The 17,825-nt window shown below is 57.8% G+C and overlaps 1 protein-coding gene and 1 long non-coding RNA gene across 2 annotated transcripts in view; one reads left to right on the top strand and one right to left on the bottom strand.

The window, feature by feature from the left end:
• Positions 1-1,522: 1,522 nt before the first annotated feature.
• Positions 1,523-17,502, bottom strand: LOC149855129 (uncharacterized). The gene is made up of 3 exons (XR_016438635.1): positions 17,410-17,502; positions 11,805-12,127; positions 1,523-8,361 (listed from the first exon to the last, which is right to left on the bottom strand). It is a non-coding gene; the product is annotated as an uncharacterized LOC149855129 (long non-coding RNA).
• HS3ST6 (heparan sulfate-glucosamine 3-sulfotransferase 6) overlaps positions 17,232-17,825 on the top strand; it is a 71,763-nt gene continuing 71,169 nt past the window's right edge. Inside the window, exon 1 of the mRNA XM_090023288.1 lies at positions 17,232-17,718. Within this exon, the coding sequence (XP_089879414.1) occupies positions 17,321-17,718 (398 nt within the window). The 5' untranslated portion in view covers positions 17,232-17,320. The remainder of the gene's footprint in view (positions 17,719-17,825) is intronic.

The following is a 17,825-nucleotide window of genomic DNA, read 5'->3' as shown; positions in this document are numbered from 1 at the left end:
ACGTTCAATGTCTGTGGCCGTGCTCCCTTGGGGGGGACAGCGGTTCCCAGGGCTCAGCAGAAGACAGCAGCTTGGTTTCATGAAGGACTTGGAGACATCCGACTTTATCCCAGACTGGAGCCAAACCTGAACACGGCAAAGTTTGCAGCACAGGAAGCATCGGGATTTGGGGTTTGGGTTCCAAAAGCTCATATCAGTTTGGATTTTTTTTTAAGGCACATGACGTAACACAAGATTAAGAAGGAGTCGATGCAGCTGATGATTTCCAGGAAAAGCCGGGAAGCTGGTGGGAGCAGTGTCCAAGCTGGGCTTTACCATCCTAGGCACTTGCTCCTGGACCTCTTTTCTTGCCCAACATGATGTGCTGAAGGACCTGACCTGACGTCCCAAAACCTTTCAGTGCCAGCATGGGGTTGCCATTGCTTCTCCAGCCAGGCTGAGCAGTAAATACCCGCTGACAGCGGTGCTCTGTGTCTGAGATCAATAGGCACTGGTTAGTTCGGTACCTGGAGAGGGTGCTCATTCCTCGCGTGTGGAGGTGCTCAGCTCTGGGGCCCTGGCTTGAGCTTGTCTCCAGGTGTCTACAGAATCAGGCAATCACAGACGACAAGGGTGGGAGGCAGCTCAGGAGGTCACAGCTAGTGCAACCCCTGCTCCAAGCACGACCAGCCCCACTGCATCATCCCAGCCAGGGCCTGGGTCTTAAACACCTCCAAGGATGGAGATCCCACCACCGCTCTGGGTAGCCTGGTGCAGTGTTTTACTACCCTCCTAATATCCAACCTAAACCTCCTTTGCTGCAGCTGCAGCCCATTGCTCCTTGTCCTGTCATCTGCCCCCACCGAGACCAGCCCAGCCCCATCCTCTTTGCAGCCCCCCTGCAGGGAGGTGGAGGCTGCTGTTCAATCCCCCTCCGTCTTCTCTTCTGCAGAATAAATCAGCCCAGTTCCCTCAGCCTCTCCTTACCAGCCCTGTCCCCCAGCCCCCAAACCATTTCCTTGCCCTCCGCTGGACTCTCTCCAGTGTGTCCACATCCCTTCTGCAGTGGGGGCACAGCTGGACACAGGACTCCAGATGTGGCCTCCCCAGTGCTGAACAGAGGGGCACAATCACTGCCCTCGATCTGCCGGCAACACTCCTACCCATGCATCCCAGGATGCCGGTCGCCTTCTTGGCACCAAGGGCTGGCTCCTGTCCATCTTCTTGTCCCCTGTCCCCCCAGGTCCTTTCCTGCAGAGCTGCTGCCCAGGGAGCCAGCCCCAGCCTGCCCCGGTGCAGGGGATTCTTCCGTCTTGAGCGCAGGACTTTGCACTCGCCCTTGTCGGACCTCCCGGGGGTTTCACACCCCGGGAAACACAAAGAAATGAACTACGTGCTCCACAGTCACCCGGAGCTGAACTGATATCCCACGCTGTGTCCAACTCCAAGCTTCATGCTGATCTTTCAGGCCTGAAAATAAATACGGGATGGGTGAAGCCCTAGCTAGGATGAATATAGATAACCACCGAATAAATATTGATGGGCTGTTATGAGCCTTTATTGGGATGCGTCCAAGCACATTAGAGATACATCTATTTGGCATGTAATTAACTCGAAATGAGATCAGCAATGAACATGTAATTACGGTCCCACTGAATTATTACGCTTGCAAAAGGGAAGCACGAAGTGGACGGGATCTCTCCGGCTGGTCAATCAACTACAAATTGGCTCAACCTGCATGTCAGATATGCGCTGGTAATGACCGGTGATTGTGGGCGTCTCTGAAGGGCTGGGGGCTCGAAGCTGGTGGAAGGGAAAGGGACGGCGCCCAGGCTTCCCCTACGCCCTCGGTGACCTAGAACCGGGCTCTGTCCCCTCCTCTCTTGGTTTTTGCAAGTGAGATAACGCGGCGGTTCAGGCGTGTGCAAGCCTAGTCATCGCTGGGTCTCTGCATGCTTCTGCCTGCCCACATGCCACGGCTCATCCAGCCAGGCCCTCGCTCACCCGCCCGCGGGGGCAGCTTTCCAGATGCATCGGCTCCAAGCCCCATTTGCCATCAAGCCAGCTCCTGCTCTGTTAGCTTTGTGGCCCAGCCATATTTCACTCAGCAAGACCGTCTGGCTGCACGGCATCCGACTGGCAGCTGCGGGAAAGAGCCTGTCTCCGCTGGAAACCAGCTTGCATTGCATCGGCGGGGAGCACAGCTCTGCCCCCCAACTCTTGGTCGTGCTCCTTATGCCTGGGAATAACTCTGCGACCGGCAGCTGGCTAAAAGTGAGGATAGCGTGTCACTATTTGGGTAGCATTTCACAACACAGCTGGAAAGGATGGAGTGGAAGAAAACTGTGGGGAGAGGCACAAGCGAGGTCATAACAGGGTTGCACACACACATGCACACGTGTGCACAGACACACACATGACGAGGACAGGAACGCTGGCCTGCTAGGCAATCAGGACTCATAGTAGAGATGATCTCTTTTATTAGACCAACAAGATTTTTGCAAAAAAAATTCTTTAATTGCAAGCTTTCGGGCACAAACACCCTTCGTCAGGCTTTGGAGAAAAGATTGTAAAAGGTCTCCTGGGTAGAAATGAAAGTTCTTGTTGGTCTAATGAAAGGTATCATCTCCACTACGAGTCCTGATGGCCTTTTCCACTAGACCAATACAGCCCCCTGCTAGGGCATCCTGAACTGATTAAAATCAGCCTTAAATGAGCCAGGGTTTTTTGCCCCTGCTGCTTCGGCTGCTCCAACCCCTGGCTTCTCTGCTGGTTGGAGCCCCCCCACCTCCATCTATTTCTGGCTGGCTGATGCCCACCATCATCCTTCCTTTGAAAGAGCCCTTCTCCTCCTTAGGGGCTCGGGGGCTGGAAACCCAGCAGCTCTGCCCGCCTGCAGCAGGAGCAGGTGCTTTGGAGCTGTTCCTTTGCACAGTCGAGGCCTCTCTAATGCAGTGAGTTTGCCTGCATCGGCACTTAAATAAGATGTGGAAGCGCAGGGAAGGAAGGAAAGCGGCGTGCGCATGGCACGCGGCCTAGAGACAGACACTGTTGGGAGCGGATGGGAGGGAATAAGGGAACAGCCCTGAGTGCTGCTGAGTCTGTGTGGCTGCAGGCACCCAAACCCCTAGTCCAGACACAGGAGCCAAGGGGACCGAACCGGGGATCTTTTGCTCCGCAGCCGGGATGGGTCCGACTCCTTCCAGCAGAGAGTGGAAGCTCACATCTGGAGAAGGCAAGCCTTGCCTACCCCGATGCCTTTGCAGTCGGCGGGGGTCTCGATCTGCCTCCCGGCGCTGTGCTCAGGAGGCAAGCAGCCACCGGCTTCTTTTAACCTCTGCAAAACCACCGGCGTGTCATGCTGCCACAGCAGACGATGCTCAGCGTAGGGGCAAGTAAATGAAGCAACCCCCACCCCCGGACAATGCAAGGGGTAGCCACCAGATGCAACAGCGAGATGTGGGGAGACCTCGCGTTGTTGGGGGGCGCTCGGAGAACTTCAGACCCCAGCGCAATAGCAGCAGCTTCCCTTGGCTGTCCAAGAAAAGCTTTGGGAGCTGCCTGCTCTGAATCTTGCTGGGACTCTGTGAGCTGGTCGTCCGGAGCCACGAGTAACTGAGTGTCAGCACGGTGACAGGGACAGAGTGGGACCCCAATAAGCCCCTTCTTGAAGGCCGAACAACAGGCCATAAACCAGCTTCTGATCTCAGGCACTCAACACAAATCCAGATTAACTCTGGGTGGATTAACGCCGGCGTGAAGGAAACCAAGCTCCAGCCCGATACCTCCCAGCGAGGGACCACCCAGCCCCCCTGTACACCTCTATTTTGACTCTACATGAATTTGTACGTCTCTTTTCACTGGCATTGCTAAAAGTTATGAAACTTTTCCCCCCCCCCACTGGAAGTAAAGACACTGGGGCTCTGCGGGGAGTCATTTGCACTGCAGGCAGAGACCCGCACCCCTTGCCAGAGCGTGCTGAAATGAGAAAAGCCTCATTTGAGTGCTTGAGATCAAGGGGGCAGTCGCCTCCGAGGAGGGCCCCGTTGCTGGCGGCTGCAAGAACGTGCCTGGGAGGCTGATGTTGGTGTCTGCAACAGCCTTGTAAGAGGGAGCAATTCGATCTAGCAGCACACGGCCTGCGCATAGCTGCGAAGGGACAGCGTGTGGAAAGGAAGCCCTTGTTATCAGGTGACAAGAGATGTCTGCAAGCCTCTCTGGAGATGCCCCTTGCACTGTGGACCTGGCTCGGGGGGAGCCGAGACCCCGCGCTGCGTCGGCTTGCAGTATCTCATGCAACCACGAGATGTCTCGCTCACTCCAGACAGGCTGCGGTCCCGGGATGCGAGAGACAAAGTTGGAATTCAAGCCATGTGGAAGTTGGCCTGTGCTGGTCGCTGCTTTTTTATTTATTTTTTTAAACATAAAAGCTCCCCATTAAAGACAAATTCCTCGTCCATCTATCTGGACAATGATGCATGGTGGCTTCCAGCATTGCTAGCGAGGGTAGAAGACCAAAAATAAACCGAGCCGCACACCCTGTGCTACTTATATCCTGCCATCAACACGTACAGCGGATCCCACACTTGCTTGCATTGCCGAGGTCTTCGCCTTATAAATATTTCAGTTTCTTCTATAACAGGATTGTCTCGAGCTCAGTGGTATCACTATAGTTACAGGCAATTTTCTATCTCCGAGTCTTATAAAAACCATAGACAGAAGAAAAAAAAAATCTAGTACTGGTGATGCTGGCTTTATTCCAGGTTGGGAAATTACATTCCTCCTGTTTAAGATTCTCCCTGTAGTTTCTGAAAGATAACGTACAACTTCACTTCCCGATCTGGGCGGTCGAAATGATTGCCACGAAGGCCAGCGGTGAGTGAAGGAGCCCGTGGAGAATGGCTTTGTTCAGGTCCGATCCCCGGTTGGACTAGATGATCTCTTGGCATCCCTTCCAGCCTTGGTTGTCTACGAAGATTTCTGTACAGTTCGAATCCAGCTCTTGGTACAAAGCTCCTACACCGAGCCCAACCAAACCCTCTGAGCTGATGGGCTTGGGAAGGGCAGAGGGCCAGCCTGGGTCTGAAGGTGGCAGCTCAGGGCTGGATCCTGAATAACAATCCCGGCTCCAGTCTGGGGATAGCATTTCCCCCCCGAGCCGACTTAGCCCATATCCCAGGCCGTGCTCCCTGGAGCGGGTGGGCAAAGACCCCAGGAACAAGGTGGGCAGCAGCTCGATTCTCAGTTACTGGATGGCCGCTCTTTTCCACCCGGAAATTTCCACCCGTCCCAAAAGGGCCCAGGGCAGCCAACGTTTCCTTAATGAGAGAGAGAGACCCTTCATCCTCCCTGCTCTGGCCTCATAAAGATGCCCGTGCTCATATAGATCAAAGGAAGAAAGTTCCTCCCCATAAACCAGCTCAGAGAAACATCTCAAGTTTCCTCATGATATATTCTCTTCTCCCTCCCTGCCCATAAAAATGCCTCTTTTGCTCTGACTCCCGCGGGAAGCATCATTCAATCCAAGCTCTTCCACTGAGGACATCCTGGCTGGTCCGGTCCAGGGGGTTGCAAACCTGTTACCATGAGCGTCTCTTGCCTTTGCAGGCTTGCAACACCTCTTGGGGGGTGAGGTCTCCAGGCTTGGTTTTCCCCGAAGGGGCTTCTGTTAGTTTTGCTTTGGAAAACTTATGTCAGGCTGCAGCAGGACACAGTGGCGCGCGTGCAGTTCTGGTCTCTGCTCGCTGGGGAGTAGCAAGCCGCTCTCTTCCTTTGCTAAACAGTGCTGTGCTCCTTTCCTGCCCTGCACAGGGCGTAGAAACCTCTCCTTAATTTAATCTCATGAGAGAGTGGCGAGCCCGGCTTTTTCCAGCCATTTGTCATGCGTACCATGCAGGAGGGTGCTGGATAATGAATGAGGTGCACCTCTTGCCCGAAGGTGGCCAGGGAGCAGCAGAGCTGGTGCTTTGCTTTCCAGGAGCAAAGCGGCTCCAATCGCATCTGTGCCATGCATCTGGGGATCCGGTCGCCCACTGAGTCTCCACCGGAAGCCCGGTAGATCCCTTCTGGGAATGTGTTTCCCGGGAGTGCGATCCCTGGGGCCTCAGCTAAAGCGAGACTGAGCCTGCAATGCATGTTCAGCCATAAAGGATGAAGAGCCACGCGATCAGGAGACGGGAGCGCCGCACTCAGGCAGTCCTCATCCTGCTGCGGCTCCTCGCACCTGGACGCCTCAGTTTATCCAGCAGCGAAATGGCCATAATGCTGCTGGCCTGCCCCACAGAGGGGCTGGGGGGCTTACGGCTTCCTCCAGCTAGCGATGCTGGCCTTAAACTACCAAGATACCACCAAGGGGGCTCCTCTTGCTCGCCGTCTCCCGGGATGCTCGGAGGCCGCCCTTCTTTTTTCCCAGCAGGCCTGTTCTTAGCCGCGTGCTCCCAGGTACGTGACTCAGTTCCTGCCCCGGGGGAGGTAGTTAGAGTCGCAGCTGGGACCCGGCGCCCTCCGAGTGGCAGCTCTCACCCCTTGACTCCAGGCCATGTGCAGCCCCATGCCTATTACGAGAAGGGTCCTGGGTGGGAGGAACGGTCCCTCTCCAGCCAGGAGGTTTGTCTCCTTGGATTCAGGACAGGCTTTCAAACAAGGGTTGAAGACCTCAAAGTAACAGCAAAGCACGCACGGTGTTTGTCTTTCATCCGTCAAGCGTAGGAAACGATGGGGGCTCCGTATCCGTGTCTCCCCCGCGCGCTCCCAGCCCATCCATCATCCGCACAACAAGTTTGAGTACTTCCGGCTGCGGGTCACGGAGGAAGCCGCGTGTTCCCCGTTCGGGACTGAGCCGAAGCCCGGAGAGACGGAGACTCCGGCTCTCGGGACGTCAGATGTTTGCCCCACAGCCACGAAGGGCCAGGTGCTCCTTTGGCTTCGGCTCCTGTACCTCCAGCAAAGCCAGGGTGGGCCCAGCAGCTGAGGATCCAGCCCAATTTGCACGAGATTTGCACCCAGAGCCGGTGTTTCCTGCCTGAATAATTCATTAACAAAGAAACAGGACCCGCTTCTCCTCTCCTGTCCCCTGGCGTCAGTCTGGAGTGACTTTATTGAATTATAAACCAGCATGAGGCCAGGTGAAGGCTGGTGCTCAGCCGTTTATTTTTCCTGATTCAGAGCCAATCCCCCGGTTCCCAGGCCCTCCACGAAAGGCGCAGGATGAAATATTTGCAGGGGGGTTTTCACACCCTGTTCCCTTCAGCTCCGCACCCGGGCTGAGCACCCGACCCACTTGACAGCCTCTTCCCTGCCCCGGTAGGATGGGTAAAGGCTTTGCAGAGGAGCACAAAAGAGGCGACAGGTCTCTCGGGATGAAATACGGCACTCGGTAAAACGGAGTTATGGACGCCCTCGCAAGAAGCCAGCGTCTGTCTGAAACCCTGTCTGTGATGGATGGCCAGATCCTGGGAGCAAGAGGAAATGGCAGTAAATTCACATGCCGGGTTTTGTGCCAGCTAGCCGGCTCCGTTCTCCGCACGGCTGCGGCAATGCCGGGCGATGCATGCAGAGCCCTTCCCGGGGTACCTCCGGGCTGGTCCTGTCCGGGGCGTCCCATGCCCGGATGTGCCGACACCCCGCGGTCCCGACCCGCCGTCCCCCAGGCTCGGCCTCTTCTGTGAGCGGGACTTGGGGGTCCAGTCCTACGCCCCGTGCAGATGCAGGATGCGCTGCTCGCCCCCTCCCAGGGAAACGCTTGGAGGCTTCCAGTGTGGGGACCCCACCTCGCCCCGGGCACCCTGCCCCCTCGTCCTGGCAGCCAGGAAGTTTCTCCTGGGATCTGCTATAAATCTGCACGGCCGGAGCGTAAACCCCGTGCCCCGTGCTCCGCAGCAAGGGAGAACGATGTTATCAGCCTTCTTTATTGCAGCCTTTCAGAGCTTCGAGTGCTGCTGTCATAGCCCCCCTTCATCTCCTCCTCTCCAAACGAACCGCATCGAGCTCCTTCAGCCTTGCCTCCCCTTGCTCCTAGTTCCTCCCTCACTTGCCTCTCCCAGCCCTCCTCAACATGCAGCGCCCGGACTGGGCACAGCTCTCCAGGGGAGGCCTCCCTGTGCCGAGCAGAGCCCCGGGGCGCTTGTGCCCGTGACGCCATCACAATGTACACGTGACAAAAATGTCCCTGCATGTGGCTTAATGGCATCACGCATTACACGCACCCAAGTTTTGGCGGGGTTTAAATGAGTTTGCATCGTTGCCATTTGCAGTGGTGTAGCCACTAGCCAGCTAACCTCTTGGCTGCGGGAGAGGCGGGCAGGCTCCGCGGAAAAAGAGGATCGGGTCCCTTGTCGCTTCTGCCTTCAGCAGGCGCCTGCGGCTGCCAGGACAATGACATATCTACAGTGGCAGAAGAATAAAACCCGTTTCAATTAAAAACGTACTGTTAGGGGGCACAGATGCAACCTGAAGAACTAAACCCCTGGCACGTGTACAAGCACCCTTGGTGTGCAAACCCACGCATGGTGCATCACGTGGGGCCCGCGACAGGTGGAAGCTGAAGCTTCGTGCATGCTCAGCATGGTCAGAAATGCCCGCTGAGCTCAGCTTCTTTGCCCCTGGGTGTAGGAGGAGCAGAGCGCGGGTGGAAGCCGGGCTTGTCTGGGGACATGCAGGGGTGAGGCTGCCCCTTAGCTGGTCCCGCTGCACCGCTCCCTGCACGTCCCCTCTCGAGTTGCACCAACACACAGCTCTCCCCCTTCACCACCTTCTCAGTGATCCAAATCCTTGCAAACCTTCAGTTTTCTTCCCTGCAATCACATGCCAGTAGGTCCCTAGCCCAGGCAGGAGCTGGCAGGGCATTCTGGGCCCAGCCAAAGCCTCTCTGGTTTCTTAACTGATGGCATGAGCTTGGCAAACAGCGGCACGCGGCCCTGGCTCAGCTGGGCACCACGTGCAAGCTTCCCCCTGAGGCCACTGGGCTCTGCCGAGGTCCGGCCATCCCACGCCGAGTGCTCCCTGCTGCTCTGATCCAAGCGACTTGCACACGGCCTGGCCCCGGGGCCTTGCCCTTGCCCTGTGCAACGTCTGCCAGTTGTTGCCCCTGGACCCGAGCCTACTCCCCTATTAGGTACGCAAGTGGATGTGTCAGGATTTGAACCCAGGGCTTCCTGCACCCCCTGGGCCCGAGGGCATTTTAACCCTCACCCTACTGAGGAGGCAATGCAACCCAGAAAGAAAGGACGCATTGAAACTGCCCAGCTGGTCCCTCGGAAACGCGGTCGCAGGATCTCGCGGCTGTTGATGGGACATGCAGGGATCCGTCAGTGGACGGTGGCCGAAACCAGCCGCCGGCTGAGTGACTGTGGCAAGGGACCTGTCAACACCGCCATGGAACTCACTGAGCCCTTCACTCCCCCAGCCGCAGCGTTATCAGGGCAGTCGATGAAAATGTGTTAACAGAAGGGCAGGACGTGGAGAGCCCCGGCAATGAGACCGCCCGTGAGGCTCGAGCTCAGGGGCAGAAATGCAGCCAGAGCCTGCCAATGTTTTGGGGCCACAAGCTTTTTCTCAGCACAAAGGGCAGATTCAGCATGGAGACGGCTCCTGAACGTGGTGCAGCTTCATGGGTTTGCTCACTCCGACAAACAGATTTGAAAAGAGGCCAACGCCGTTGGGTTTGCTCCATCTTCTGCTGGCGTTGCCTCGTGAGCGGGTCTTCTGGGGGATCAGCTCCTGCCAAAGCACTATGGGATATACCCGCCGAGATTTTCCCGGCATGCATTGCCACGGGGGGGCTGGAGAGTGTAATTAGGAGAGATGCACGAATGCAGCCGTGCTGCACAGACAAAGCTGCTGCGCTGGGAGCTGCATGGCTTGGGCTACTTTTTCAACCTGTTCCACCCAAACCTACGGGTCTCCCACAACGGCTGCGACAGCAGCTCCTGCAGAGCCTGATGCAGAAACCCCAAGAGTCAGCCGCTCCGGAGTGGGCAGGGTCCTGGGACCTCGGCACAGGTTTTCGGCTAGAAAATCTTTGATGGAAAAGAGCCGATAATTGAATAAGACGCTCTACATCCACTTCATTGATTAGCCGGAGGCCCTGGAGTGTGTCTCTTTTATACACGCTGTCAATGCTTAGCACGTATTTTACTGCTCACCTAATTGGATTGTTTTGTTTTAAAAGCTGTTTGCCAATCAGCAGCAGAAAGCCGAGGCCTTTGATCGCGGGGAGCAGGATCCCTGGGGGCAGCGTCCCCTCCTTCTGCTCGGTGTAAGAAGCGGTGACATTTTTAGCAGGGATGCGGACACTGATTGCTCACGTGCACCACCTCAGCAAAGCCCTCCTTGCCCAGGCCTGCCGTGGGGAGGCCGGCTGCTGCACGGGAGCTTAGATGGCTAGCCCTTCTCCACCGGAGACACGGGCCTCAGGGTTGGGTCACAAATAAAGCGGTTTGGAGCCAGTGTCTTGGTGCCCTCGGTATTCACGCTGCACTGATTCAGACTCTATTTGGCACCTGGGTTCAGTGCAGGACCTTGCTTTCAATCTCTCCCACCCCAGGGGGTGTGATCCAGGGGCTTCTGGGATGGGTGCAATGCAGGTCAAGGCACTGGTGCTGACCCCCAGAGAAGTGCTGCCTGGGGCTGATGCCTGGATGGGTCCAGTGGAAGGCCCCAGCCTGAGCCACTTGTTCCTGGCCTGTGTTTCCAGCCGCTGAATGTACTCAGCTGCAGAGCACAGTTCAGATGTAAACGCATCATTTGCTCTAGTCTGCACCCTTGCAGTTATTTAAGGTCAGCTGGAGTGACAGTGGCGATGGGGCCATGCCCGTGATTTCCCCCGGACTGGCTTCCTACTGGTCTCACGCTCCCACTGATATTGTGCAGCCAGACGCACGGCAAATGCACAAGCAGGTGCTCGGATATATGGGCAGGATCCCTCCCTATGCAGACACTGCAACAGGAGCCTGCAGACCCCTACCCAGCATTTAAAGAGTGAACATCTCCATCCTGCGTCAAATGCCGGATCCTTGTGCTCGGTGCGTTGTTCGAGAGCTCCCCGTGACAGCTGTGCGGCGCCGTCCCTGTCCTTATCCCTTGTCCCCTCGGCCTGCAGCCCCGAGCGTCGTTTGGCCTCGTCTCCCTGGAGCACACCAAAAAGCTGCTGCGGATGTTTTTGTGCCTCCTGTTCTCATTAGTTCACTAGAGGGCACCATCCCCCCTGTTTCTCCAGCCATGGGAGAGCATCAGCATCCCCGAGGGCCGTACCGCTGCATCTCGGCACCGGCTGTTACTGCCGTGATGTGTCGGGGGGGCAACCCCCAATGAAAATCTTCCCCGTTGCTGTTACCTGCAAAAAGCACGGGGAGCTTCCAACACACGGGCAAGACAGGAACCCGGCCCCGGGTGGCACGCGTGGGAAGTTTGGAGATACTCGGCAATTAGTTACAAGCTCCCTTCTGGAGGGGACAGCTGGGAAAATCTTGCATGTTAACGATTCCCAGCTCCGAGGAGGCGCAGCCCGGCTGCAATTACCCGGCTGGCTTCAAGCCCTGGCCTAAAGGGGCGACAGTCTTAATGCAATCTTCCATGCAGCCTCCGCCTTCGTGCTCAGCCCAGGGCACTGTTTGGCCCAGCAGGTCTCAGACCGTCCACTTCCACCCGGATGACTGATCAAAGCTTGGGGTCTGCAGATGGGAAGAGCTAAGCAGGCGCAAAGCGGCGTTGCGTCCTGCGAGTCGCATGCTCTGCCTTGCTGGGCCGGTATTTCAGTGCCTTTTCTTCAGCCTCCTCTTCCCCGCAGCCCTCCCACGCTGCCCACAACAGCAGCATCTGGAAATCACCTGTGCTATTCTCCTGCGACGACCTGACTCGTGCACCCCTGCATGCCTGGTACCGGTTTTGGGGGCTTCAAGGGGTCGGTGCATCTGCTTCAAACCCATCACGTTGCTGCTCCTCGTCTGCCTGCTGGTTCCCCGCGTTTGTCTGGCGCACGTACAATCCTGACTCACACAGAAAACACCCTCAACCCTTCCCCGAGGCTAAGGGAAGGCGCTGGACCCACAGCATGGTGCGGAAGTGCGTCGTTAGGTTTGCTCTCTCCAAATTCCCAGGCCACGAATCTTCTCCTTGTAATACCCTCTATCTTGAAGGGGACTCAGAAGACCTAATTATGAAGAGAGATAATGATTTTAATAGGTTAATTAACAGAGTGATGATTTTAGCTTAAAAAAAGAAGCCTTAGCACAACATTGGAAATAACTTTTTTAAACATCAGCCATTTGGAGACAGGCGGAGGGAGGACGTGGTGCATTGCAGTCGCAGGCTGGGCTGTTCCAGGGGGTTCGAGGTGGAGGCCTCCAAGGCCGCGATGGAAGGGGCCCAGCTCCTCCGAGATGGATGGTTTCATTTGCAGGAGTGCATAATTTAGTAAGTTAGTCCAGGGCCCCTTTTTATTACTGTTTTGGTGATGAACTATTCCTGAGATGAAGAGAAATGAGAAAGCAAAGAGATACTGTGGATTCAAGGTCAGGATTTCTCCCTTCGGGTGCACCGAATACCTGCTCCAAGGCAACCCCAGGCGGAGGTCAGCTTTATGCTGACATGTACAGTTATGGGACGAGGCAACGCCAGCTTTATGCTGACAGTTTCCTAAGCCCCTAAGGGAATTAGGAGCCTAAGCCCATTCCCAAGGGGAAAGGGACGGGGCAGAATTTTAAAGGGGTTTTCACCAGTCTATTAAAGGAGCTTCAGAAGTGAAAGCTTCTTGTGCAAGGCTGTGTTCTCCACACGGCCCTCTGCTGTCGGAAGAACTGCTCGTGTCTTGGGCCACGCCGAGGGAAAAACTCTGGCCACTTACGAGCTTCCCAGGTGTCACTGAGCCACGCACCCCTGCCATTTTGCACCTCTCAGCAACAGGGAGGAGGCACCTCGGCTTTTCTTCTGAAACCCAAAACTCCTGCCCTGCGCTCAAGGAGAATCTCCATGAGCCCGTAGCTTTACGGAGCCTATGACACACAGCCCGGCCTTGCCAACTGCACCCAGTTGAGGGCAGCGGCCTGGAAAGCGGTCACTCGGGGCGACTCCCTGGGGTCTATGGGGTCGTTCTCGCCGGGGAGTCACGAAAAGAAATCTCTGGCTGGCTGCTGGGCAGCCGCGCCGGTTTAACTGGCTTGCAGAGCCGTAGAGAAGGGCAGGCGCGGGCGTGCGTGCGGGTGTGCACGCGGGTTGTGAGCCTGCTCTTCTGGTCTCAGCGTGGCTGAAGCAGCCTCCCTCAACAGGTGCGGCGTTCCCACGGGGGTACAACCAACGCTAGCACAAAACTCCTGAAACCACTGACCTTTTCTGCCTTGGCAAGACTTGACAGGCCTACCACCCCACCGCACGGCTCTGGGCCTGATCTAGCCTGGTGCTGAGTGCTCGCTGCTCCTGTAATTACAGGGAAGTGCAGATTCTGCTATAATTAAGGGCGGGGGGTGTCCCTCCCTGTTTCAAGTCGTTTGTTCTACGTCCCATAAAATCTTCGTGCTTGCTTGGATTGCCCTGAACAGAAATAATAATAAAATACACGTCTCGTAGTAAAACAGCATCGAATTTTCCATTAGAAACCAGTAAACGTTTTTAGTTCTCTCTGTGGCAAAATGGTATTTTAAGTACACGCCAGTTCGAGTCTGTATTTTTTTTTGAGAGCTCCAACTTGAACATTGCTTCTTTTTACCTTGCTTTGCAAAGCTCTAGGGGAAGAACATAAACCTTTGAATTGTTTTCCCCATGCTGTCCATGTGGATATAATGTATTTATATTTTTACATTAGGAGCCGGTGCAGTCGAATTAGCAGCGCCTGTTTTGAGTGTTGATTGTTAATTGCCTGGCATTTGGTGATCATCACAATCATTATTGTTTATTTACAGCATATTTCCCTCCTCCCTTTGATTAAAAACTCAGCGGTAAAAATGCAGCCTTTTTTGCAAATCCCCTTGCATGACGTAAGTGATTTAAAACAATAATTAGAGTTCCATAAATCAAGAAGAGGAATCAGATGTGAAAACATATTTAGTTAATCTACTGTCGGCTGTAAAACATTTTTTACCTTCCAGTAGGATTTGTGTTTGGTTCCTGTTTGATCTCCGCTTGGATTTCTGTTTAGAAAAACAGAAAGAGCGAGACAGAGACCGACTCGTCCGCTTGCTCTCTTTTGTCGCAGTGGGGGTCCCGGTGGCTGGGGGCTTGGGAGACTTCTGCAAAATAGGCACGGTGCTTTTTGCTGCAGCCTCCCACCTCTTTGGTAGTTAGCACAGGTGGTTGGATGACACCCACCCGCTCGCGAAGGCAGACACGGCCTTTCCGGGTGATGCACGGGCACCTGTTGTAATGGCACACCTCGGTTGCAGCGGGGGGACAGAAGCAGGGTTTTCGGTGCCCAAAGCACAAACTGCTGCCATTGGGGTGTAGAGCATCCTCCTCCTCCTCTGGTTGCTTTGCTTTCAGTGCTGCTCTGCGGTGGCACCTGCTAAGCATTTGGCCTGCACTCTGTCAGCAAGCAGAAGGCTCCCGGGTGCTCCGGGGCCCAGGCATCGACAGAGAGAGGAGGCGGTGCACCAGGTCCTTGCACCGAACGGCGTTCTCCGTCGAGCAAGGCAATAGGGGTGCTTAGGCCCTGCAGAAGACGCTCCGTTCAGCCTCTTTGCAAGAAGGACCTCAAACCCGCTGGGCTCCATGCCGGCTGCGACCTTCATTCACCACGGCGAGCTGCCAGAAAGAGACGGATGGAGACTGGGCCAGGCGTTTTCTGTGCACCCTCCCGCCGGGCTCCCGCCACTGGAGACTCTCCCGCACCGGTCACGAGCGGGGCGTAGGGCCCAGCGCTCTCACTGGCAGATCACTTCTAGTTTCAGAGCAGCAGCTTGGTTTAATAGCAATTCGCTATAATACAGCGTCTCAGGCAGCCGGCGGCTTGCGTTATTGGTAGTGCGGCAGGCTGTAACGCGTGGCACAGCTATAGGGGCGTCGGGGCGTTTTGCATTTGCGCTGTGTAGTTCGGGGTGGGCAGCTATTTCGGGCGGAGGGCCGCGTACTGAGTTTTGGCAAGCCATCGAGGGCCGCGTGACAGGCAGCCGGGGCAGATAAATATAAATTTTCTGAATTTTTTAGGGCTGGATAGAAGGCATTTTGCCCACCCCTGGTGTCGCTGCCTGGGAAGATTTGCTGGGGGAATTGGGGGGTTCCTCCTGCGCGCCCTCGCAGCCCCGTGCTCCTAGAGCAAACATCTATTTACGCATTATTAGCTGAGCTCGTCGTCCCCTCCCGGCCCCCCGCGGGAATGGTTGTCACGCCCCGTCTACGGCAGGGCTCCGCGTTCAGCGGCTCGCAACCTGGGCAGAGCTGTAATATCCCCGCGGACATTTTCCACGCAAGGTTTCTCCCCCCGGCTGACGGCCGCGGGTGGGGGAGACGCCTGGTCCAGGCTGGGGCTCCCCACTCGTGTCAGTGCCTCCTTGCCCAAGGAAAGCTGTCCAGCAGGGGCTGGAAACGGCACCCGCCCCGGGTCCCTCTGCCTGCGCCCCCGGACGGGAGCACGGCGCGAGCCGCGGCGCTCTGCAGACGTCCCCCGCCGGCTGCTGCAGGGAGCGGGCCGACACGGGGGCTGGCACCCGGGGGGAACAGCCCCCGAGACGGGCTAGGAGCAGGCTGGTGCAGGACACACGCTGCCGCCCTGCCCACGCCGGGCTAACACGTGCTCGAACCCGGCCCACGCTGGGCTAACACGTGCTCGAACCCGGTCCACCCTGCGCTAACACGTGTTCGAACCCCGCCCACGCTGGGCTAACATGTGTTTGAACCCTGCACTGGGCTAACACGTGTTTGAACCCCACCCGCACTGGGCTAACACGTGTTTGAACCTGGCCCACGCTGGGATAACATGTGCTTGAACCCTGCCCTGCACTGGGCTAATACGTGTTTGAACCCGGTCCACACTGCGCTAACACGTGTTTGAACCCCGCCCATGCTGGGCTAACACGTGTTTGAACCCGGCCCACGCTGGGATAACATGTGCTTGAACCCTGCCCTGCACTGGGCTAACACGAGTTTGAACCCCGCCCATGCTGGGCTAACATGTGTTTGAACCCGGCCCATGCTGGGATAACATGTGCTTGAACCCCTGCCCTGCACTGGGCTAACACGTGTTTGAACCCGGCCCATGCTGGGATAACATGTGCTTGAACCCTGCCCTGCACTGGGCTAACATGTGTTTGAACCCGGCCCACACTGGGCTTACGAGTTCGAACCCTGCCCGCGCTGGGCTAACACGAGTTTGAACCCGGCCCGCGCTGGGCTAACACGAGTTTGAACCTGGCCCGCGCTGGGCTAACGCGTGCTGGAACCTGGCCCGCGCCGGGCTAACGCGAGTTTGAACCCGGCCCACACTGCGCTAACACGTGTTCGAACCCCGCCCATGCTGGGCTAACACGTGTTTGAACCCTGCACTGGGCTAACACGAATTCGAACCCTGCCCTGCGCCGGGCTAACGCGTGTTTGAACCCGGGCCGCGCCGGGCTAATGCGTGTTTGAACCCGGCCCGTGCTGGGCTAATGTGTGCTTGAACCCTGCCCCGCGCCGGGCTAACACGTGTTTGAACCCGGGCCGCGCCGGGCTAACGCGAGTTTGAACCCGGCCCACACTGCGCTAACACGTGTTCGAACCCCGCCCCGCTGGGCTAACACGTGTGCTTGAACCCCCTGCACTGGGCTAACACGAATTTGAACCCTGCCCACACTGGGCTAACGAGTTCGAACCCTGCCCGCGCTGGGCTAACACGAGTTTGAACCCGGCCCGCGCTGGGCTAACGTGTGCTTGAACCCGGCCCGCGCTGGGCTAACGCGTGTTTGAACCCGGCCCGCGCTGGGCTAATGTGTGCTGGAACCCGGCCCGCGCTGGGCTAACGCGAGTTTGAACCCGGTCCACACTGCGCTAACACGTGTTCGAACCCTGCCCATGCTGGGCTAACGCGAGTTTGAACCCGGCCCACACTGGGCTTACGAGTTCGAACCCTGCCCGCGCTGGGCTAACACGAGTTTGAACCCGGCCCGCGCTGGGCTAACGTGTGCTGGAACCCGGCCCGCGCCGGGCTAACACGTGTTTGAACCCGGGCCGCGCCGGGACCCTGCCCCGCGCCGGGCTGCGGCGAGGCCGAGCCCGGGCGGCGCGGAGCCGCTCAGGCGCGGGCGGGGCCGGGCGGCCTCGGGGGCACGTGCGGGGCGGCGGCGTGCGCAAAGCCCGCCCCCGCGGGGCCCGCGCGTGCCGGGGCGGGCCACGTGCGCTCGCGCTGCCCGGCTCCTGGCCGCGCCGGGGCCGGCGCCCCATGGGATGTAGCCGGCCGAGCCCCAGCCCCGGCGCCGGGCTCCGGGCGCAGCTGCTGCGGGCGCAGCCCCGCGCCTCGCTGCTGCTCACCATGCTGGCGCTCTGCACCTACTTCTTCTACTGCCTCACGGGCGCCTGCGACCCGCTGCCGCCCGGGCTGCTGCCGCCGCCGCCGCCGCCGCCGCCCCGCGGCCCCGCCGCCGCCGCCGCCGCCGCCGGCCTCTCGGTGCTGGCCGGCCCCGGCGCCCGGCGCTTCCCGCAGGCCATCATCGTGGGCGTGAAGAAGGGCGGCACGCGCGCGCTGCTGGAGTTCCTGCGCGTGCACCCCGACGTGCGCGCCCTGGGCGCCGAGCCCCACTTCTTCGACCGCTGCTACGAGCGGGGGCTGCGCTGGTACCGGTGAGTGCCCGCGCCCGGCGGGGGGAAGAAGCGGAGGAAGGCGGTGTACCTGCACGGCGCCGGCGGGCAGGGCCGTTTCAGGGCTCGGTAGCGGCACGAGTGTCCTT

The sequence above is a fragment of the Crocodylus siamensis genome, chromosome 12 (genome assembly GCF_052110815.1).
Source record: "Crocodylus siamensis isolate JL-2025a chromosome 12, ASM5211081v1, whole genome shotgun sequence".
In the NCBI taxonomy this organism is placed as follows: domain Eukaryota; kingdom Metazoa; phylum Chordata; order Crocodylia; family Crocodylidae; genus Crocodylus; species Crocodylus siamensis.
This window is presented reverse-complemented; position numbering and strand designations above follow the sequence as displayed.